This window comes from Mustelus asterias, chromosome 14 (genome assembly GCF_964213995.1).
Source record: "Mustelus asterias chromosome 14, sMusAst1.hap1.1, whole genome shotgun sequence".
NCBI lineage: Eukaryota > Metazoa > Chordata > Chondrichthyes > Carcharhiniformes > Triakidae > Mustelus > Mustelus asterias.
This window is the reverse complement of record NC_135814.1, coordinates 11154568-11178407: the sequence shown is the minus strand read 5'-3', so window position 1 is coordinate 11178407 and position 23840 is coordinate 11154568. Positions and strand designations below refer to the sequence as shown.

The following is a 23840-nucleotide window of genomic DNA, read 5'->3' as shown; positions in this document are numbered from 1 at the left end:
CCCTTTAGCTCTTTACAATTGGCTTTCCAACTTTTTAAGCGCTGCTTTGATCTCCTTCGTCAATATGTAGATACTGGTAAACTTGTTGCAGCTTAATCCTGACCAGGCAGAAGAGATCAGGTTGGATTTTCATCCTTGAGGAGCGAGGTGAGAGTTGGGTCATTTCCCAATTTCGCAGGATGTTCCGGCCGCACTCACCCCAAAACCGGAAAATCCCGCCTGAGGTCAACGAATCTTTGCACGGTCCGCGTCTCACCCGTTACGATTCCCGTGGCGGGTGGGACGGGAAAATTTCCATCTCCCACCCAGCAGTGTCCGCTCGCGCTATCTTCACGGAACAAATGTATCGTTAAATCCTTTCTGAAAAATGCACCCTTGATGTACACATAACAGGTTGCTCCAAGCAGGCCTTACAACAAATGTGGGAGGGCTTGACAGATGTGAACAGACACCAGAAACACAATGCTGTATGTGCAGTTATGTTGATAATCTGTGGTGCACATGAATATGTTCCCTGTAGCCCACCCTCAGCTGTCTCAACACTCACTCCAAGTATACACTGTGAACTTTAGCAGGAAGAAGGTCAGCTAAAAGATGATCCTGAACAGACGGCACCAGGGAATAATCATTGTGCATTGGCTAATCACATCTCAGCATGGCTTGAATAAATTTTAATTTCTGCCACAGTTAAATTATTTAGGAGCTAACACTCTATATTATTCAACACGACAGCATTGGCAGCATCCAGTGAATGATATGCACTTGTGTTTAACATGTACATTGCCACAGCAGTGACCTCCGGAGTTGAGAGGGTTGGCTTATGAGGAGAGACTGAGTAGACTGGGGCTATACTCACTGGAATTCAGAAGAATGAGGGGAGATCTTACAGAAACATATAATATTATGAAGGGAATAGATAAGGTTGAAGCAGGGAAGTTGTTTCCACTGGCATAGCCTCAAAATAAGGGGGAGCAGGTTTAGGACTGAGTTGAGGAGGAACTTCTTCACACAAAGGGTTGTGAATCTGTGGAATTCCCTGCCCAGTGAAGCAGTTGAGGCTATCTCACTGAATGTTTTTCAGGCAAGGATAGATAAATTTTTGAACAGTCAAGGGATTAAGGTGAGCAGGCAGGTAAGTGGAGCTGAGTCCACAAAAAGATCAGCCATGGTTTTATTGAATGGCAGGGCAGGCTCGAGGGGCTAGATGGCCTACCCCTGCTCCTGGTTCTTATGTTCTCTTATGTGCTTATTTGGTGTCAATGTGCTAATGCAAACAATGGCAGATTCCCAGGAATCATTTTCAAGTACTGACACATGCCCAGGGACCCCCTGTCCAAACGTGTGATATCGACAATTGAAATGAAACGTTGCAGAGAGCAGTATTTTCCAGCATTTACCAAAGAAATAATGTGATGGAAAATGGACAAAACACAATAAGTATACAAGTACAATTGATAATTGACATGAATCTGATGGCAAGTTTCACACCAAATCTCTGACCAACATCTCCTTCAAAGACTATTCCAATCTGGGATTGCAACATCAGGAAATGTATCCCACCAACCCAGAACTGAAAGGAAATTGGTACGGTGACAGAAGAGTAATTTTCTATTGAGGGCACAATTTACATGTTAACTTTAAAAGATGATCCATTCTTTACGAAACAAATGACTGTTATGGTATAGTCAGTGCTGGACTTCAATATGAGGACTGAGCTGGTGTCAGAGAAGCAGAGGTAGGATAGGGGTGAGATCATTAAGACATCTGAAGGCTAGATTCAAAACCTTTTAAGTCAACTTTCTCATTAACATAGAAGTCCACAAGGAGGATTTCAAGAGAATTAGCGGCAAGTAGCAAGAGTAAATATTCAACACAAGACAGAATAATGCATGTGACTATCTCTTTTCCCATTCTAGCACTGAGCAAGTTGATGATGTTGTCTTTATCATTGAACAGTCTATCTTGTTTTTATTAACCAAATGATGTTCACTAGCTTCAGGTTCCCTACCCAAATGCTGTCTTCTTGACGATACTGCTTCCAGTTCCTTCCTGTGTCACTGAACATTAACAGGTAGCGTGTCACCCAGTCTGAGCTCCCATACCGTCCTTGTGTTGCCACCGCAGTGACCTCCGTTCTCTCACCGAGGTCCATCTGTAACCACTGGTATTTGTTAGATTCCAGGGGTGACCATCCACCAGCTCCTGCAAAGAAGTATTCGTGAAACAAAAGAATTGAGTAAGGGAGAGGCTTAAAGTTTAAACTTTATTTATTAGTGTCACAAGTACGCTTACATTAACATTGCAATGAAGTTACTGTGAAAATCCCCGAGTCGCCACATTCCGGCGCCTGTTCGGGTGCACTGAGGGAGAATTTAGCATGGCCAATGTACCAAACCAGCACATCTTTCCGACTGTGGGAGGAAACTGGAGCACCCGAAGGAAACCCACGCAGACAAGGGGAGAATGTGCAAACTCCGCACAGACAGTAATCCAAGTTGGGAATCGAACCCGGGTCCCGAGCAGCAGTGCTAACCACTGTGCCACCGTCCTAGAAGGGATGCGTAGAGAAATCTGTCACATTTCAAACTTTTATCATAATTTATTGATTATGTATATAAGATGCAACTGAGCTTATTTTTGATTATGATGTGGAGATGCCGCGTTGGACTGGGGTAAATACAGCTCTAAGGAGCAGCGCTCCGAAAGCTCGTGGGTTTGGCTACCAAACGGACATTAACCTGGTGTTGCAAGACTTCTTACTGTGTTTACTTTTGATTCTCAGGTGTGGGCACCACTATTAAGTTAACACTTTGCCTAAATTCATCATTATAGAGGGGAAACGATGGCGTTATGGAAATGTCAGCACAGTAATAATTCAGAGGCCCAGGTTAATGCGCCGGGGACATGGGTTCAAATCCCACCACAGCAGCTGGTGGAATTTAAATTCAATTAATAAACCTGGAATTGAGAGCTAGTCTTAGTGATGGTGACCATGGAACCATCATTGATAGTTGTTAGAAACCCTCTGGGGCACTAATGTCCTTTTAGGGGAAGGAAATCTGCCGTCCTTGCCTGGTCTGGCCTACATGTGACTCCAGACCCACAACAGTGTGGTTGACTCTTAATTGCCCTCTGAAATGGCCCAGCAAGCCTCTCAGTTCAAAGGACAATTAGGGATGGGCAACAAATCCTGGCCTTGCCAATGATGCCCGCACCCAATTGAAAATAAAACAATTTAATCTGGAATGCACTGCCTGAACGGGTGGCAGATTTACCCACTGTTTACAAATAGAATTTTGATATTTATGACAAATGAAAGAAATTCCATAGCTGTGGGGAAAGATTGCTCAGGTGTTATGACATGCGGTCCTTCTGTGCTGGAGGATTCTCAGAGAAATCTCTCTCTTTGTTAGCCCTTTTTCTCAAAGTTAAAGGCCTGATTTTTGATGTCATTTGGAGACAAATGATCGTCATTGTACAGGCACATGCCACAACAAGATGTCACATTTCAGCATTTGTGAGCTATTATTTCCCACTTGGGAAAAGGAATTTTGGCTTCACCTCAGCTCATGTTTCAAAGTGAGTAAATAAAGGCCACAGATATTGTATAGAAGCATCAAAACCAGACAATCTGGAACTGATACATTGAGAGGCGATCGCCTCACTCTGGGCTGGCCAAGGTATGACGAATAGCCCAATCATTCCAAGGAAGAAGTCATAGAATCATAGAAGTGTAGAAGGAGGTCATTTGGCCTATTGAGTCTATACTGACTCTCCGACAGATCATCCTACCCAGTAACCCCATGTATTTACCCCGCTAATCCCAACCTCCACATCTTGGAACACTGAGGCAATTTAGCGTGGCCGATTCACCTAACCTACGCATCTGTAAGTGATATGTCACCTTGTGACAAGAGTGTCAGCTGTGGCTCAGTTGATAACACACTCACCTAAGTGTAACCCCCTGCTGACCACTATATGGGGCTACTAGTTAAATATTCAATCAACAGGATCCCGAATTCCTAGCGGTTGATGTTGATTTGGCTAATTCCCTGTTTACCCATAAATGTCAGTACTGTAATCGGAATATCAAAAATAAATTTAATAACAAATGTAATTAACAGACATAAAACAGTGAGCTCTGATCTATAACCGTTGGGGCCCATCCGTTGGTGCACACATGGGGAAACTCATCCTCAGTAACACATTTGTAGATACTGTTCCAGTTGGATTGTATAGTCCCCACCAGTTACTCACGGCACACACACACAGTCCAGAAGAGACACACGTGTGGAAGATGATGCCGCAGGAGGCAGAGGTGCCGCGAGCTATCCATGCAGCAAAGGAGGTCGAGTGCGCTGAAGGCTGTCCTCCTCGGCAGTAATGAAAAGAACAGGCAGGGGAACGCCTGGCTGCCTCTCACTCCAAACCGAATTCTCACTGCCTGGAAAAAGCTCTCTCTCTCCACACTCCCTCTTCAGCTCTACCTCTTCAGCTCTGCAGCTGCTTCACTTCCTGGCGCCTTTTTTTCCTCCCGCCCCCAGAGCAATCCCATTGGCCCAGCCCACATCACTCAACCAACAGCATCCTGTTCACAGCACCCGCCCGGCAAACAGGACACTGAAACCCACAAGGGACAAAGAACACTGGTAAATGTCTTCCCCACAAATTTTCCTCAGTCCCTTACATAAGTCACAAGCTTCTACGTTCAAGTCCCATTCAAGACTTGGGTACAAAAATCTAAGCTGATATTTCATGTGCAGTGCTGAGGAGCAGTTCACTGACAGAGGTGCTGCCTTCTGGATGAGACATTAAATTGATGCCCCATTTGCCAGCCAGGATTGATGTAAAAGATCTCATGAAACTATTTGGAAGAAGAGCAGCGGAGTTACTCCCAGTGGCCTTGTTTATTGCTCAATAAACACCACAAAAAAAGATTATCTGGTCATTAAAACCTTGTTGTTTGTGGGATTTTGCTGTGTGCAAAGTGGTTAGTGTGTTTCCTACAACAGTGACTGCACTTCAAAAAATTGGCTGAAAATCACTTGGGGATATTCAGTCGTCAAGAAAGGCGCTATACAAATGCAAGTATTTGTTTTTATGTAGTACTGCTCAACCAGCTACTGGCCAAGGACTAGCAAATGGGATAGGAATAGGTTGGTGCCTGATGGCCAGCACAGACACAATGGGCTAAAGGGCCTCTTTCTGCACTGTAAAGCTCTATGGCCATATCTGTACCACCTTGCCTGCTACAGAATCGGCACGGGCGAGGGTCCGACAACGGAAATCTCCGTTGGCCTCGGGCGGGAATTTCTGGTCTCACCCGAAAGAGGCCTTAACTCCTGCCCATGACTCTACATTATTTTACCTGGAACTACCCTATTACATAGTCAGATATTGGGCAGTACAGTCACACCGCTAAAAGCAAGACATAAAGACCAACACCAGGAGGCAATGGCCGAGTGGTATTAGCGCTAGAATATTATTCCAGTAACTCAGCTAATGTTCTGGGGACCCGGGTTCGAATCCCGCCACGGCAGATGGTGGAATTTGAATTCAATAAAAAGTATCTGGAATTAAGAATCTACTGATAACCATGAAACCATTGTCGATTGTCGCAAAAACCCATCTGGTTCACTAATGTCCTTTAGGGAAGGAAATCTGCCATTCGGAACTGGTCTGGTCTAGATGTGACTGCAGAGCCACAGCAATGTGGTTGACTCTCAACTACCCTCAAGCAACTAGGGATGGGCAATAAATGCTGGCCCAGCGAGTGATGCCCATGTCCCACGAATGAATAAAATAAAGGAGTCATGAGAGTGCCTACAACCTAGAGACAACGTCATGGGTACCTGAGAAGGTGCATGAACATTCTGCAGTGAAGTGAAAGCTGTTGGTTTGATTTTTCACTGCTGTCTACTTTGACCCACAGTGTCAACCATGGTCTGAATTTTCAGGTTGGCAGGAATTGGGGTTCAGCCCCCATCATCCGAAGAGTCAGTGGGGAAAACATCCCCACCAACTCTCGCAGTCCCAGTGCCATATTACACTCTGAAGAGCTAGGTTGGCAAAAGGCAGAACCTCTGCTCTTTCTCGAGAGGACGTCCTGCCTTGGAGAGCCAATCAGGTTGTCCGGAAGCTGTCCAGTTCCTCCGGGCACAGTGCCACAGTGACTGGAAGAGTTACTACCGGGAGCTGCCTGGAACTAAGTCCAATGATCCAGAGGACAGTTAAGTGGCAGGGGTTCCAGGGCAGGGAGAGTAGGGAACATCATGGGGGTTGTGAGAGGAACTGGAGTCTCGTGGGATCAGCCTGAGGGAGTGAGGTGGGAGGGAGGTTCAGAGGTCACCAGGCTTTATGGGTAAGGCCAGTCAGAAGATGGCACCTACCCCTGCCTCCACCTGCCCCCCCCCCCCCCCCCCGCCACCCCCCCCCCCCCCAACATTTACTGCCCAAGAGCAAGCTTTGATTTGATTTTTTTTCCAGTCTTCCCATCCCCAAACCGTCATCCTCCCAGCAGCCAGTAAATTGGGACTGGGCAGGAAAAGGCCAAAAGTGGCCACGAAGTGACCACTTGAGGAACTGAACTGGGGCCAGGGGTGGGTTTCCCTCTGAGGCCCTGATTGCTCCAGCGAGAAATCACAACTAGGTCAGGGCGGGAGGAATCCGGAGGGAATTCAGTCCATGCAATTTCCCCCCTGCTCTGCCTCAGAACCTGCCGGGTAGGGTGGGCATAAAATTCTAGCTCATGACTAAGTGGAATTGCACTCATCACAAGTGGTTCATGATCGCTCCATACACTGTAGGAACTTTCGGATGAAACGTTGAGCTGAGGCCTTATAAAAGATCTCATGGCATGAATCAAAGAACAAGGGAGTCCTCCCCTATGCCTTGGTCAATATTTATCCCTTAAGCAACGGGGCGGCATGGTGGCACAGTGGTTAGCATTGCTGCCTCACAGAGCCAGGGACCTGAGTTCAATTCCGGCCTCAGGTGACTGTCTGTGTGGAGTTTGCACATTTTCCCCATGTCTGCGTGGGTTTCCTCCGTGTGCTCCGGCTTCCCCCCACAGTCCAAAGATGTGCAGGTTAGGTTGATTGACCATGCTAAATTGTCCCTGAGTGTCAGGGATATTAGTAGGGTAAATACATGGGGTTACGGGGATAGGGGCCTGGGTGGATTGTTGTCGGTGCAGTTTTGATGGGCCGACTGGCCTCCTTCTGCTGTGTAGGGATTCCATGATTCCACTAAAAAAAGCAAATTTTCTGGTCATTATCACATTGCTGATTGTGGGAGATTGCTGGTGTCAAGCTTCTTGAGTGTTGTTGGAGCTGCATTCATCCAGGCAAGTGGAGTGTATTCGATCACACTCCTGACTTGTGCCTTGTAGATGGTGGACCGGTTTTGGAGAGTCAGGAGGTGAATTACTCACTGCAGGGTACTTAGCTTCTGACCTGTTCTTGTAGCCACAGTATTTATGTGGCTAGTCCAGTTGCTTTTTTGGTCAATGGTAATAACCCCTTGGATCTTGATAGTGGGGGATTCAATGAAGATAATGCCATTAAATGTCAAGTGGCAAATGATTAGATCCTCTCGTGTTGGAGATGGCCATTGCCTGGCACTTGTATGGCATGAATGTTACTTGCCAACTGTCAGCACAAGCCAAGATATTGTCGAGGTCTTGTTGCATTTGGAAATGGACTGCTTCAGTACCTGGGGAGTCGTGAATGGTGCTGAACATTGTGCAGTCATCAGTGGACATCCCCACCTCTGACCTTATGAGGGAAGGAAGGTTGTTGTTGAAGGTGCTCTGTGCTAGCTATGGCTCTGCTGTTCTCCATGCTCCTCTCCCTCCCTCACTGAACCTTCCCTCACCCCCTACCCAATCTTGCCCCGCTCCCCTCACCCAATTGCTCCCCAACCCCCTGATAAACCCAGCAGCTCCAACGTGCTTTGGCAACTTAACTTTTTTCACAGCGGTGGCCTTGTGTGAGTGCTGATCCAAACCACCTCTCGAGTCTTGGCTGAGTGGGCTGATGGAATCATGTGTACAGGAGCACAGTGCGTATGTGCAGGCAACAAAGATTCAAGTGCAGCAGCAATAGGTGAATCCCCAGCAATCTCACTGTCACTAGCCAAGAAATACAGGACAAATGAATTCCCAAGAAGGCAACAGAGGCTGAACCTAAGAGGCAGGATGATTCCCTAAACTACGCGACGGTTGGTTACCCTGAATGATAAGTCTGAGTAACAGCTAAGAGGGTAAAAATTTGAAAACAATTTCCTCGGGATTTCATATTCCTGCAATTTTATCATCCTTGAAAAAAATGACAAGTGCGTATTTTCACGGAATTAATTTGCAGGATTTAACAAGAAAAATTAGGACTGAGGTTCTGAAATACAAGTGCTCCGACAACATTTAGTACTCATGGTAAGTCTGTCAGGAACCTGCAATAATAATACAATGTATTCTTCTGACAAAGACTTCTCTCGATGCTGGATACACAAGAGATTGTTTGTTGATAATGGCAGATTGTGTATCCCTTGTAATTATAGTCAAGTCTATTGAGAGATATTGTAGAGTATACAAGATGTAGAAACTGCATTGCACACTCTGACACTCACTGTACAACTGCATTTATAGAATCTTACAGCACAGAAGGAGGTCGTTTGGCCAATCATGCGGATACTGGCTCTTTTGAAGAACTATCCAATTAGCCCCATTCCCCAACTCTTTTCCTGCCATAGTTTTTCCTTTCCAAGTACTTGGCTTATTACCCTTTAACGGTTACCATTCATAGAATCGTAGAATCCCTACAGTACAAAAGGAGGCCATTCGGCCCATTGAGTCTACACCGACCACAATCCCACCCAGGCCCTACTCCCACAATCTTAAGCATTTACCCTGCTAATCCGCCTGATACTAGGGTCAATTTAGCATGGCCAATCAACCTAACCCGTTCATCTTTGGACTGGGAGGAAACCGGAGCACATGGAAGGAACCCACACAGACATGAGGAGAACGTGCAAACTCCACACAGCGACCTGTGGCCGGAATTAAACTCGGGACCCTGGCGCTGTGAGGCAGCAGTGCTAACCACTGTGCCACCGTGTCACCCATTGAATCTATTTCCCAGGCAGCGTATTCCAGGACATAACAATGGCTGAGTAATTTTTTTTCCACATCACAGCTCTATTCTTTTACCAATTATCTTTATTTGTATTCTCTGATCACTAACCGCCCTCCCCCCCCACCACAACTCCTCCATAAGCCCGCTCCCCTACTTCATTGAATCTGCTTTAACTGGGTCCTCTGCACATTTCAGCAAAGCCGATAGATTTAGAAAAGTAACAAATAAGCCAGGTAATAAGTGTGAATTCTGGAGAATCCATATTGCAACATTGGAGATCACAAAATTCCACTTCACCGCTGAGCTCCTGTAAAATTACTGGGAAAGAAACACAATAGCCTTGCCTTCACAATCTCAGCACCGCTGAGCTGTTCATGATGCACAGGAGATACTAGGAGAGGTCTTAGTCACTCCCCAGAGCGGATGACCATTACAGGCTGTAGCAGATTTGCTTCGCACAATGCCAGCTTTTACTAGAAGTGCGACAGCAGCATACCCCCTGCCTCCTCCATCCCACCCCCAATTCCCCCCACCCCACACTTATGATCTGGGCTTTTGCAAGTTGTGCTATTCACTTCATGAAAAGACTGAACAAACTTCTGGAATTCTGACTTTGCATATGAAACATTCTGCTACTTTGGGTGGGATTTTCCAGCCGCGCTCGCCCCAAGGCCGGAAATTCCCACCCGAGGTCAACAGGCCTTTGTATGGTCTATCCCCCGCCTGATACCATTCTCATGGTGGACGGGACAGGAAACTTCCACCCAACCAGCAGTCAACAGAGTGACAATCATTATCCAATTCCGTTAATCCAATCAGTCAAAATCTTTTTCACTTATTAACAACAAAGAGAAAACAGGAGAGAGGAGGACCCAGAGACAGACAGCAGATACTAAAAGAGCGAGAGAGAGGGGACTCAGAGACAGACAGCAGATACTAAAAGAGCGAGAGAGAGGAGGACCCAGAGACAGACAGCAGCAACTAGAAGAGCGAGAGAGAGGGGGACCCAGAGACAGACAGCAGCAACTAGAAGAGCGAGAGAGAGGGGGACCCAGAGACTGACAGCAGATACTAAAAGTGCGAGAGAGAGGGGGACTCAGAGACAGACAGCAGCAACTGAAAGAGTGAGAAAGAGGAGGACTCAGAAACAGACAGCAACAACTAAAAGAGCGAGAGAGATGGGGACCCAGAAAGAGATAGCAGCATCTAAAAGGGCGAGAGAGAGGGGGACTCAGAGACAGACAGAAGCAACTAAAATAGCAAGAGAGAGGGGGACCCAGAGACAGACAGCAGCATCTCTAACAGTGGGAGAGAGGGGGACCCAGAGATAGTCAATTAATTAATTAATTAAATGGTATAAAGATGGCAGTGCAGGTGATGCATGGCAGCTGCAAAGTGCAGGGTCTCATGGGGCCCACCATGGACACTGTGCTCATGAACAGCACATCTACAATAAGTATATTCTAGTTGCACAAGAGAATCAAAGGTTACTGGGGCTAGGTGGGATTTTGGTTATCAACATAAACAGATCAGCCATGATCTTTTGTAATGGTAGAACAGGCTCGAGGGACCAAATGGTTAATTCGGCTGCTATTCAGTTTGTTAATATCACGGAACCATAGAGTCATAGAATGCATGCTTGGGGGAGGCAATGGCCAAGTGGCATTATCGATAAACTATTGATCCAGAATCTCAGCTAATATTCTGGGGACCCGGATTCAACTCTGCAATTAAGAATCGACAGATGACCATGATTGTCGGAAAAACCCATCTGATTCACTAATTAACCTTAGAGAAGGAAATCTGCCGTCCTTACCTGGTCTGGCCTACATGTGACTCCAGAGCTACAGCAACTCTGAAATGGCCTTGCAAACCACTCAGTTCAAAGGCAACTCGGGATGGGCAATAAATGCTGGCCAGCCAGAGACACCCGTGTCCCACGAATTAATTTTTAAAAAATGTTCATAAGTGTCCACGGCTTGAGGAACTTTGGCTTAGAGTCAGGGAGCCGGAGGCTGAGAGTGTGCTGGTAGATAAGGCCAGAGGTTGTGAAAATAATAAGAATACAGAATTACGGGCACTCTTTCTGAGTACACACAGTACTGGCAACAAGGTACATGAGTTGACAGTGCAATAGAATTAATGTGTATGAAAGGAACATAGGAACTCATCTGCAATGAATTACAAATTGCACTTGGTGGCCATTCGGCCTATCAAGCTTAATCTGCAATTCATTGTGATCATGGCTGATCCTCCACCCTTTCCCACACTATCCACATATCCCTTTATGTCATTGGTATTTAGAAATCTGACAATTTATACTTTAAACATACTCAATAATGAACTCAATACTCACCACTCTCTGAGTAAAAAAGAATTCCCCTAATCTCCATCCCAAATGGCTTCCTCCTTATTTTGGAATTGTATCCCTTGGTACAAGATCCCCCGTCCAGGGGAAATGTCTTACCTGCACCTTCCCTGTCTATTCCTTTCAGTATTTTGTGGGTTTCAATGAGTTCACTTCTCATTCTTCGAAACTTGAGGGAAGAGTCCCAGCTTCTCCAGTCTCTCTTCATTGGACAGTCCTGCAATCCTGGTTACAAACTTGGTGAACATTTGTTGCACTCCCTTTATGGTGATAATGTACTGCCTCAGGTAAGGGGACCAAACGGCACACGGTACTCCAGGTGTGGTCTAACCAAGGTTCTATACAATTGAAGCAGGACTTTGCTGCTCCTGTACTCAAATCCTCTTGCGATAAAGGCTAATATACCATTAGCCTTTCTAATTGCTTGCTTGAGTCTGCATGTTAGTTTCCAATGATTTATTAATGAGGACAGCAGGTCCCATTGTACATCCATATTTTCTTATCTCTTACCATTTAAGAAATACTCTACACATCTCTTCCTCCTATCGAAGTGGATAACTTCACATTTTTGCATATTATATTCCATGCTCCCTGTTCTTGCTGACTCACCAATTTTGCTCTCATCCCCTTGAAGCCGCCTTGCATCTTCCTCACAACACATTCCCACCTAGCTTTGTGGCATCGGGAACTTGGGAATATTTGGTCCATGCATCCAAATCATTGATACTTATTAAGAATAGCTGGGGCCCAAATACTGATCCTTGTGGTACCCCACAAGACACAGCCTGACAATGTCAGAACAACCTCTTTATCCCTATTCTGTCTTCTGCCAGAGGGCGGCACAGTAGTACAGTGGTTAGCACTGCTGCCTCACAGCGCCAGGGACCCGGGTTCAATTCCGGCCTCGGGTCACTGTCTGTGAGGAGTTTGCATGTTCTCCCCGTGTTTGCGTGGGTTTCCTCCAGGTGCTCCAGTTTCTTCCCACACTCCAAAGATGTGCGGGTTAGGTGGATTGGCCATGCTAAAATTGCCCCTCAGTGTCAGCAGGATTAGCAGTGTAAATATGTGGGGTTACAGGGCCTGGGTGGGATTGTAGTCAGTCGATGGGCTGAATAGCCTCCTTCTGCACTATAGGGATTCTTTGATTCCAATCCATAACCCATGCCAATATGTTACCTCCTGTCTTGTGTGCTATAATTCTGTAATCATTTAAATGAGGAACTGAAAGAAATTAGCATTACTAAAAGTGGAGAAGTTAATGGGACTGAAAGTTGATAATTCCCTGGACCTGATGATCAACGTCCCAGAGGGTAGCTGTAGCGATAGTGGGTGTGTTGGTGGTCATCTTCCAAATTTTGTAGATTCTTTCACAATTCCTACAGATTAGATAATAACAAATATAACCTCAATAAGAAAGGAGGGAGAGAGTAAATAGGGAACTACAGACCTGCTGGCCCAGCATCAATGGTAGGGAAAATGCTAAAATCTATTCTAAAGGATGTGATAAGTGGGCACTGCAAAAATCATGGAAGAATTGGGCAGCATCAGCATGGATTTATGAAACCATGTTGGTGACACGGTGGTTAGCACTGCTTGCCTCATAGCGCCAGGGACCTGGGTTCAATTCCCAGCTTGGATCACTGTCTGTGCGGAGTCTGCAGGTTCTCCCCGTGTCTGCATGGGTTTCCTTCAGTTTCCTCCCACAGTCTGAAAGGCCTGCTGGTTAGGTGCGTTGGCCATGTTAAATTCTCCTTCAGTGTACCCGAACAGGTACCGGAGTGTGGCGACTTGGGGATTTTCACAGTAACTTCACTGCAGTGTTAATGTAAGTCTACTTGTGATACTAATAAGTAAACTTTAACTTAAAAAATGTTTGACAAACTTGTTAAAGGGTTTTTTGAGGGTGCAACTATCAGAATAGATAAGGCGAACCAATAGATATGGTGTATTTGGATTTTCAGAAGGCTTTCAAAAGGTCCCAAACAGGAGTTTAGTAAACAAAATGAGAGGAAATGGGATTGGGGGTAACATACAAACCTACAAATTAATGGACAGAATACAGAGAGTAGCAATGAACAGGTCATTATCAGTTTGGCAGTGCGATTCTGCAAAAATCAGTGCTTGGGCCCCAGCCCATAGAACCATAGAATCCCTACAATCCAGAGAGAGGCCATTTGGCCCATTGAGGCCGCACCGACTCTCCAAAAATTAGGTGAAACTGAGTTATAAGAGGAGGCAAAGAGGCATCATGGGGTAAATCCCTAAGACAGGCTGAGTGGGCAAGCACACAGAAAATGGAACATAATGTTGAAGTTGTTCACTTTGATAGGAAAAACAGAAATGCAGATTATTCCTTAAATGGTGAGAGGTTGGGAAGTGTTAATGTCCAAAAGGGCTTGGGAGTCTTTGTTCATAAGTCACTGAAATGTATGTTGGCCTTTATTCCAAGAGGATTTAAGTACAGGAGTGAAGATGTATTGCTACAATTGCATAGAACCTTGTTGAGACCACATATATGTATATAGGTTCTGTCCCCTAACCTCAGAATAAATATACTTGCCACAGAGAAAATGCAATGAAAATTCACCAAACTGATTTCTGAGATACCGGGATTGTCTTATGAGGAGAGGTTGAGGAGCGTGGGCCTGAATTCTTCAGAGTTTATAGGAATGAGAGAACTTTCCCCTGGCTGGTGATTAAGAACCAGGGGGTACAGTTTCATAATGAAAGGCAGGCCATTTAGGACTGAGATGAGGAGGAATGTTTTCACTCAGAGGGTGGTGAATCTGTGGAATTCTCAATCCCAGAATGCCGTGGTGGTTTCCTCACCAAGTATATTCAAGACAGAGATTGATGGGTTGTTTGATATTAAAAATGTCAACAGTATGGGGATGGTGCGGGAATATGACAATGAGATATGATAAACCTATGAATCATTGGCAAATATTCCCACTTCTGACGTTTTAGAAGTTCTTTCTTGGAATGAAGGCATCATTGACAGGACAAACATTTATTTCCCATCCCTCGTTGCCGTTGAACTGAGTGGTTTGCTTGGCCATTTCAGAGGGCAGTTGAGAGTCAATCACTCTGGAGTCACATGTAGGCCAGACCAGGTAGAGATGGCAGATTTCCTTCCCTACAGGCCATCAGTGGACCATATGTGGTTTTACGACTATTGACATTTTTTGTCATGTTGATAATCAGACTCCTAATTCCAGATTGTTTAAAATATTGAATTCAAATTTCACCATCTGCCGTGGTGGGATTCGAACCTAGTAACCCAGGTTTCCAGAGTATGACCAACTCTCTGGATTAGTAATCCAAGTGACAATACCACTACACCGACCCTCCAAATCAAGACATGAGTAAAGGAGCTGAAAGTGGTGATGTAGAAACAGCATTATGTCAATCAGCCTCATGAACTATCCAATTAGATCATGGCTGATCTGTATCCCAACCCCAGTTATCCGCCTTTGCTACTCTTTCACAACCCAAATCCATCAATCTGGGTCTTGGTTGCTTCAAACGGGATTTCATAGAATCCTTACAGTACAGAAGGAGGCCATTTGGCCCATCAAGCCTGCGCCGACAACAATCCCACCCAGGTCCGATCCCCGTAACCCCAAGTGTATACCCCGCTAATCCCCCTGACACTAAGGGACAATTGGGCGTGGCCGATCCATTTAACCTGCACCTCTTTGGACTGTGAGAGGAAACCAGAGCACCCAGAGGAAACAATGTGCAAATTCCACACAGACAGTGACCAATTACTCTCTGCTGCTTGAAGTTTTTTGCGAGCTGGATGTGGTTGTATTGTTGATATCATTCCTTACTGCTGTGTGCTTTGGATATTGAAGAGAGCTATGGCATGGTGGTTAGCACTGTTGCCTCACAGCATCAGGGACCCGGGTTCGATTACCGACTTGGTTCACTGTCTGCGCGGAGTCTGCACATTCTCCCCGTGTCTGCATGGGTTTCCTCTGGATGCTCCGGTTACCTCCCACAGTCCAAAGATGTGCGGGTTAGGTGGATTGGCCATGCTAAATTGCCCCTTGGTGTCAGGGGGACTAGCTGGGGTAAATACATGGGGTTATGGGGATAGGGCCTGGGTGGGATTGTAGTCGGTGCAGGCTGGATGAGCCAAATGGCCTCTTTCTGCATTGTAGTATTCTGATTCTATGATCTTTTGACTGTGGGAGGAAACCGGCACACCCGGAGGAAACCCACGCAGACACGGGGAGAACATGCAAACTCCGCACAGACAGTGAGGCCGGAATCAAACCCGGGTCCCTGACGCTGTGAGGCAGCAGTACTAACCACCATGCCACGCCTCTCTCCAGTATCCATAGCACACAGCAATAAAGAACGATATCAACAATACAACCACATCCAGCTCACAAGGAACTTCAGCACCAGAGAGTAATTGGCAACTGTACAGCGTTGAGTTAGCACCGGCTAAAATCAAACGAAAATGGAACTGTGAAAGCTGGTGCTCTCAAAGTCATTATACTAGCTCTGGGGTACAGCACTGAAAAGCAGTCAAAAAGCAGTCTTTTTTAAAAGGTGCAGAAAGAGGCCATTTGGCCCATCGAGTCTGCACCAACAACAATCCCACCCAGACCCTATCCCCGTAGTCCCACATATTTACCCCGCTAATCCCTCTAACCTACGCATCCCAGGACACTTATGGGGCAACTTAGCACGGCCAATGCACCAAACCCGCACATCTTCGGACTGTGGGAGGAAACCGGAGCACCCGGAGGAAACCCACGCAGACACGGGGAGAACGTGCAGACTCCGCACAGACAGTGACACGAGCCGGGAATCGAACCCGGGTCCCTGGAGCGGTGAGGCAGCAGCGCTAACCACTGTGCCACCCACAAAAATGTAAATGAGCTGCTGCACAATAAAAGCACTGCCCATAATTTCCCACATTTTCATCTTCCTTCTTCAAGGAAACAAAACAGAGAAGAATTCACAAACTGGTTTGAAAGAAAATGCACGTCATTAGGATTTATAAATACTAGTTTCCAAATTGTCATGCAAATTTTAGTTATCACGATACCGACTGCCTTTTTGCACGCTTACCCAGTGAGTGAGACGTAATACATTAAAGTTTTTGAACCATTACTCATTCCGCTTGTGTGTCGAACACAACCACTTACACGAACGTATTTCAGAGCTAATTTTAAACAAAAACTCCCAGGCCTCAAGAGCTTGGAAATAATATCACCATTAATCACCATTTGTGCATCAGCATCTGAGTGGAATATCTGAGATCTATGGCTCTCTGGGGAACTGACTGCTCCCACAGCACTTAACTATAAGGATGATAGCGTCTGAAGAAATTTAATGTGAACTGAATAGATGTCTGTGTGAGAAAGGACCACTGCGTCCCAAACCCTCACGATGCCAGTTCAGCACGGGTTGGACAGAGGGAACTGTCTGTGAATGTGGATAAAGGGGCAATGTATGAGCAAATCATCAGTGGGTACAGTTTTTTTTTGGCCTCTTACCATCTCTCCTGTTCAGCTTTGCGAAACCAGGGCTATGACTGCTGGAGAACTCCGACGAGGAATCGAAAGCCAACTTCAGTAAGTCCGACACCAGATGCCCATCACAATTATCTGCCAAGATGGGAAAACAAACATTTAAAATTTTTAATTATGAACCCCCCCACTCACCCAACAAAGAGGTTTAACAAGGTTATACATCTTAGAGATCATGAATGCATCTTGGAACCTTGTTCTATGTATTTCCACCTGTGTATAATATGGTCTGGTTCCTAAACCTGTCTCTGCGCATCCACAGCTGAAGCACTCATCCACTTCTTTGTTACCGCGGGACTAATTATTATCGTTATTCTAATGCTCTCCAGTCGACCTCTCATCTTGCACCCTCCAGAAATTTGAGTTCATCAGACTTCTGCTGCTCACATCCAACCTTGTCTCGTTCATCCATCACCCCGTCCTAATCTTAGTCTTGACACTATTTTGATCTTAAAATTCTCATGTTGTTTTCAAATCTGTCCATGATATTACCTCTCCTTATCTCTGTCATCACCTCCAGACCTACAACCCACAAAGATACCTGCACACCTCCATTTCCAGACCCAGGCACACCACCAATTTTAACCACTTCACCACCACCGGTGCCTGTACATTCAGCGACTAGTCCTTTTGTTCCAGGATACTCCCCACTAAACAGCTTCACCTCTCCACCTCTCCTTACTCCTTTAGGGCGGCACGGTGGTACAGTGGTTAGCGCTGCTGCCTCACAGCACCAGGGACCCGGGTTCAATTCCCGGCTTGGGTCACTGTCTGTGTGGGGTTTGCACGTTCTCCCCGTGTCTGCGTGGGTTTCCTCCGGGTGCTCCAGTTTCCTCCCACAGTCCAAAGATGTGTGGGTTAGGTTGATTGGCTATGCTAAATTGCCTCTAGTTTCGGGGGGATTTGCAGGGTAAATATGTGGGGTTACGTGGATAGAGTGGGATTGTGGTTGGTGCAGACTTGATGGGCCAAATAGCGTCCATCTGTACTGTAGGGATTCTATGATAATTCTATGACACTCTTTAAAACCTAACTCAGTTTCTTAAGTGGCATAGCATCACGTTTATTTTACAACTCTCCTGTGAAACACCTTGGGACCTTAAAGGTGCTATATAAATTCAAGTGGCTATTGATGTTTCTGTTTTGACAGGTTGAGATGGACATCTGTATGGAGTTTGCACATTCTCCCCGTGTCTGCATGAGTTTCCTCCAGATGTTCTGGGTTCCTCCCACATCCACACATGTGTGGGTTAGGTGGATTGGCCATGCTAAATTGCCCCTTAGTGTCTGGGGGACTAGCTCAGGTAAATTCATGGGGTTGTAGGGTTAGGACCTGGGTGGAATTATAGTCGGTGCAGACTCGATGGACCGAATGACCTCCTTCTGCACTGTAAGATTCTATGATTCTGTGGTTCTATCTAACAAAGTCAGCCAAATACATTTTTTTAAATTCATTTACGGGTTGTGGGTATCGATGACCAGACCAGCATTTATTGCCCATCCCCAGTTGCCCTTGATAAGGTGGTGGTGAGCTATCTTCTTGATCTACTGCGGCCCCTGAGGTGTAGGTACACCCACAGCGATGTTAGGGAGTTCCAGAATTTTGACCCAGCGACAGTGAAGGAATGGCAATAGATTTTGAAATTAAAATGGTGAGTGACGTGGAGGGGGGAGCATCCAAACGGTGTTGTTTCCAAGTACCAGCTGGGAAGGTTGCACGTTGGCCATTTTGTAGACCAACAGGCTTCTAATACTTCCAAAGAGTTTCCTCAATTTCCAGTTGACCATACACTGTGAGGATGGGCTCGTCAGGTGACTTGAAGCAGGAGGGTGGGGTGGGGCAGTTGGAGGCAGGAGGTCACATGACGAAACCTCAAGGAACGCACGCAAGAGTTGACAACAATTGCCAGGCTGTGCTGTATTCAGAGCTTCCAGTCCGATTCAGCCCTCCCCACCAATGAAACCTAAAAAAATTTACTTGACTAAAACCATATGAATCATCAGATAAATACAAGATTAACCTTTCTTTCCCTCTTATTCAAATGTGTTTTCCTTCTGTTCCATCTTAATTTAAAGCAAATTGATGTTACTAATGATTCCATGAAATCAGAGAAATGTCAAGAGATCAGTATGCAATTCTTTCACACTAATTAAAAAGATTTCAGAGACAAGGGATAAGGTTTCAAAGAACATCAAGCCTTTTGATTAAGAGCTGCTCTGAATCACTCCAGGTATATCACTTGCAATTAGCAAACACTTTAAAGCAATGAGGTTTCGCTGCAAGATTTTGAATATCATTTTGTAATATTATTCCTAACTTGCATTGGGAGGGAACCCATTCAAAACTTAATGCTGCATTTCAAAAGCCGGCATTGCAAATGTCTGTAACTGTGCACATCTGCTCGAGCGCCCACATGGCATTCATACTGAAAGATAAGAGGTGCGCTGCAAACGAAATTAAAGAGAAAAAGAAAAACGTACATTTATGTGGCACCTGTGTTGACATCCCAAAGCACCTTAGACCCAATAAAGGACTTTCTGAAAAGCAGCTACTATAACTGCAGCCATGAAGTGGAGTTGCCGGTGCTGGACTGGGGTGGGCACAATAAGTAGTCTCACAACACCAGGTTAAAGTCCAACAAGTTTATTTGGTATCACGAGCTTTCGGAGCGCTGCTCCTTCATCAGGTGAGTGGCGAGTTGGGTTCACAAACAGGGCATAGAGAGACACAGACTCAATTGCAAGATAATGGTTGGAATGCGAGTCTTTAAAGGTAATCAAGTCTTTACAGGTACAGACTACATCAATGGGGATGAAGTAGAAAGGGTCGAGAGCTTCAAGTTTTTAGGGGTCCAGACCACGAACAACCTGTCCTGGTCCCCTCCATGCTGACACTATAGTTAAGAAAGCCCACCAACGCCTCTACTTTCTTAGAAGACGAAGGAAATTTGGCATGTCAGCTACGATTCTCACCAATTTTTATGGATGCACCATAGAAAGCATTCTTCCTGGTTGTATCACAGCTTGGTATGGCCGCTGCTCTATCCAAGACCACAAGGAACTACAAAAGGTCATGAATGTAACCCAATTCATCACGCAAACTAGCCTCCCATCCATTGACTCTGTCTACACTTCCCACTGCCTCGGCAAAGCAGCCAGCATAACTAAGGACCCCACGCACCCCGGACATTCTCTCTTCCACCTTCTTCCTTCAGGAAAAAGATACAAATGTCTGAGGTCACGTACCAACCGACTCAAGAACAGCTTCTTCCCTGCTGCTGTCAGACTTTTGAATGGACTTACTTTGCATTAAGTTGATCTTTCTCTACCCCCCAGCTATGACTGTAACACTACATTCTGCACTCTCTTGTTTCCTTCTCTATGAACGGTATGTCTTGTCTGTATAGCGCACGAGAAACAATACTTTTCACTGTATGTTAATACATGTGGCAATGATAAATAAATTAAATCAAATCAAATCAATGTGAGTGGAGCAGCCAACTTGCACATGGCAGCTCCCACAAAGGGTAACGTGATGAGCAGGTAACCAATATTTGGTGATGTGAGTTAAGAAATGAATATTGGCCAAAGCACAAAGGATAACTCCCTTTGATTTGATTTGATTTGATTTATTATTGTCACGCGTATTAGTATACAGTGAAAAGTATTGTTTCGTGTGCGCTTTACAAACAAAGTATATCGTTCATAGAGAAGGAAACGAGAGAGTGCAGAATGTAGTCTCACAGTCATAGCTAGGGTGTAGAGAAAGATCAGCCTAATGTGAGGTAGGTCCACTCAAAAGTCTGATGGCAGCAGGGAAGAAGCTGTTCTTGAGTCATTTGGTACGTGTCCTCAGACTTTTGTATCTTTTTCCCGACAGAAAAATGTGGAAGAGAGAATATCCAGGGTGTGTGGGGTCCTTAATTATGCTGGCTGCTTTGCCGAGGCAGTGGGAAGTGTAGACAGAGTCAATGGATGGGAGGCTGGTTTGCGTGATGGATTGGGCTACATTCACAACCTTTTGTAGTTCCTTGCGGTCCTGGGCAGAGCAGGAGCCATCCCAGGCTGTGATACAACCAGAAAGAATGCTTTCTATGGTGCATCTGTAAAAGTTGGTGAGAGTCGTAGCGGACATGCCAAATTTCCTTAGTCTCCTGAGAAAGTAGAGGCGTTGGTGGTCTTTCTTAACTATAGTGCCTCCTCTTCAAAATTATACTTCAGAATTGGCAGAAAGGGCCTTGTTTTAACATCTCATCTAAATGACAGCGGGCAGAATTTTCTGGCCGTGCTCACCCCGAAACCGGAAAATCCCGCCCGAGGTCAATGGACCTTTCCGTGGTCTGCCCCTCACCCGCTACGATTCCCATGGCGGGTGGAGCGGGAAAATTCACCCCAGCATCTCCAACAGCTATTCCATTGCAACACAGAAATATCAGCCCAGATACTTGATCTCAAACGAGAACTCAATGAGTTAAATGGCCTTCTTCTGCACTGCAGGGAATCTATGGCGGTTTTGCGACTGCAGCACAGTAGTTATCACTGCTGCCTCACGGTACCAAGGACCCCGGTTCAATTCCGGCCTCAGGTGACTGTCTGTGTGGAGTTTGCATGTTCATCCCGTGTCTGCGTGGGTTTCCTCGGGGCGCTCAGGTTTCCTCCTACATTCCAAAGACATGTAGGTTAGGTGGATTGGCCATGCTAAATTACCCCTTAGTGTTCAAAGATGTGCATGTCAGGGGGATTGGTGGGATAAATGTAAGGAGGAGGGCCTGGATAAGATGTTCTTTCGGAGTTGGTGCAGATTTGATGGGCCCAATGGCCTCCTTCTACACTGTGGGAATTCTATGGTTCTATGGTTCTAACATCAAGGTCCAACACATAATAATCTGAGGTCACGTACCAACCGACTCAAGAACAGCTTCTTCCCTGCTGCTGTCAGACTTTTGAATGGACTTACCTTGCATTAAGTTGATCTTTCTCTACACCTTAGCTATGACTGTAACACTACATTCTGCACTCTCTCCTTTCCTTCTCTATGCACGGTATGTTTTGTCTATATAGTGTGCAAGAAATAATACTTTTCACTGTATATTAACACATGTGACAATAATAAATCAAATCAAATCAAAATCAAACCAAATCAAAAAAATCCCACTACAGCAGGTGGTGGAATTTGAATTCAACGACACTGTGGTTAGCACTGCTGCCTCACAGCGCCAAGGACCCAGGTTCAATTTCCAGTTTGGGTCACTGTCTGTGCATAGTCTGCACATTCTCCCCATGTCTGCGTGGGTACACTGAGGGAGAATTTAGCATAGCCAATGCACCTAACCAACACATCTTTCAGACAGTGGGAGGAAACCGGAGCACCCGGAGGAAACCTACGAGGACGCAAGGAGAACCTGCAAACTCCACACAGACAGTGAACCAAGCCGGGAATTGAAGCCAGGTCCCTAGTGCTGTGAGGCAGCAGTGCTAACCACCATGCTGCCCCCGATGGGCAATAAATGCTGGCCAGCCAGCGTCGCCCATGTCCCATGAATTAATGAAAAGAAAGCATGCAGAACATGAGTGTTTTGGTTTCTTGTTTACTTTCACTGATACGGAATTTGTTTCTGAATTGAATACAAATTCTCAAACTCCCTTGATAGGATTTGAAGTCATAATTCTCTGAATTATTAATCCAAGCCTCTAGATTATTAGTCCAGTAATAAAACCACCGCAGTCCTGCACCACTATATTCCTATTATAGGCTTCCTGTCAGTAATGCAGCAGAATAATATGAGGATGACTCAATGTGACAGTTTGCTTTCCATAATTGAATGTCCTAAGCAGCATGTAGTACTCCAAACGTAAGCCAATCAGATTTGCCCAACGTTAACATTTTCCATTCACATAACAGTCAGGACGAGCGTGATTCAGAATACACGTCTGCTTTAAAGCAGGGGACATGATTCGATTTGCCGCAGAAGGCTGTGGAGGCCAGGTTATTGAGTGTCTTTAAGACAGAGGTAGGTAGGGTCTTGATTAATAAGGGGATCAGGGGTTATGGGGAAAAGGCAGGAGAATGGGGATGAGAAAAATGATTGAATGGCGGAGCAGACTCGATGGGCCGAGTGGCCTAATTCTGCTCCTATGCCTTATGGTCTTATGTATTTGCTGGAGTTGAGAAGAATGAGGAGTGATCTCATAGAAACCTATAAAATTCTAGGACTAGACAGGGTAGATGCAGGAAGTATGTTCCCGAGGGTGGGGTTATCCAGAACCAGGGCTCACAGTTTGAGGATACGGGGTAGACGGTTTAGGTTAGAGATGAGGAGAAACCTCTTCAGCCAGCCAGTGGTCAGCCTGTGGAATTCGCTCATAAAGTAGTTGAGGCCAAAACATTGAATGTTTTCAAGGAACAGTTAAATATAGCACTGGGGGCAAAGGGAATCAAAGGATATGGGGGAGAGACAGTATCAGGCTATTGAGTTAGAGGATCATAATGAATGGTGGAACAGGCTCAAAGGGCCGAATGACCTCCTCCTGTTCCTATTTCCAATGTTTCTATGCCTTGCACCAATGCATGGGGGGTGTCTTATACATTGCTGCATTCTTCACATTGGCTGGGACATTCTGCGGTGCTGCTCGCATCTCCCAGGACTTTCAATCTTATCCTACTCTCTCCTCAATGTTGCCACATGGTGGACTCCCAAAGCCCCGAAAGCAAATCACCTTGGCAGTAGCACCCTCCTATTCCTTACTCCACCTCCCAGCTTCCTGACTGCAGGGACAGCACATAGCATGAAG

General features: G+C 45.7%; 1 protein-coding gene across 1 annotated transcript in view; it reads right to left on the bottom strand.

Moving 5' to 3' along the window:
- Positions 1–23840, bottom strand: part of LOC144504122 (contactin-associated protein-like 5) — an 824359-nt gene that overhangs the window by 741410 nt on the left and 59109 nt on the right. The window contains exons 6-7 of the mRNA XM_078229298.1: positions 17016–17126; positions 2009–2202 (exon numbers count right to left, since the gene is read on the bottom strand). Of these exons, the coding sequence (XP_078085424.1) occupies positions 2009–2202; positions 17016–17126 (305 nt within the window). The remainder of the gene's footprint in view (positions 1–2008; positions 2203–17015; positions 17127–23840) is intronic.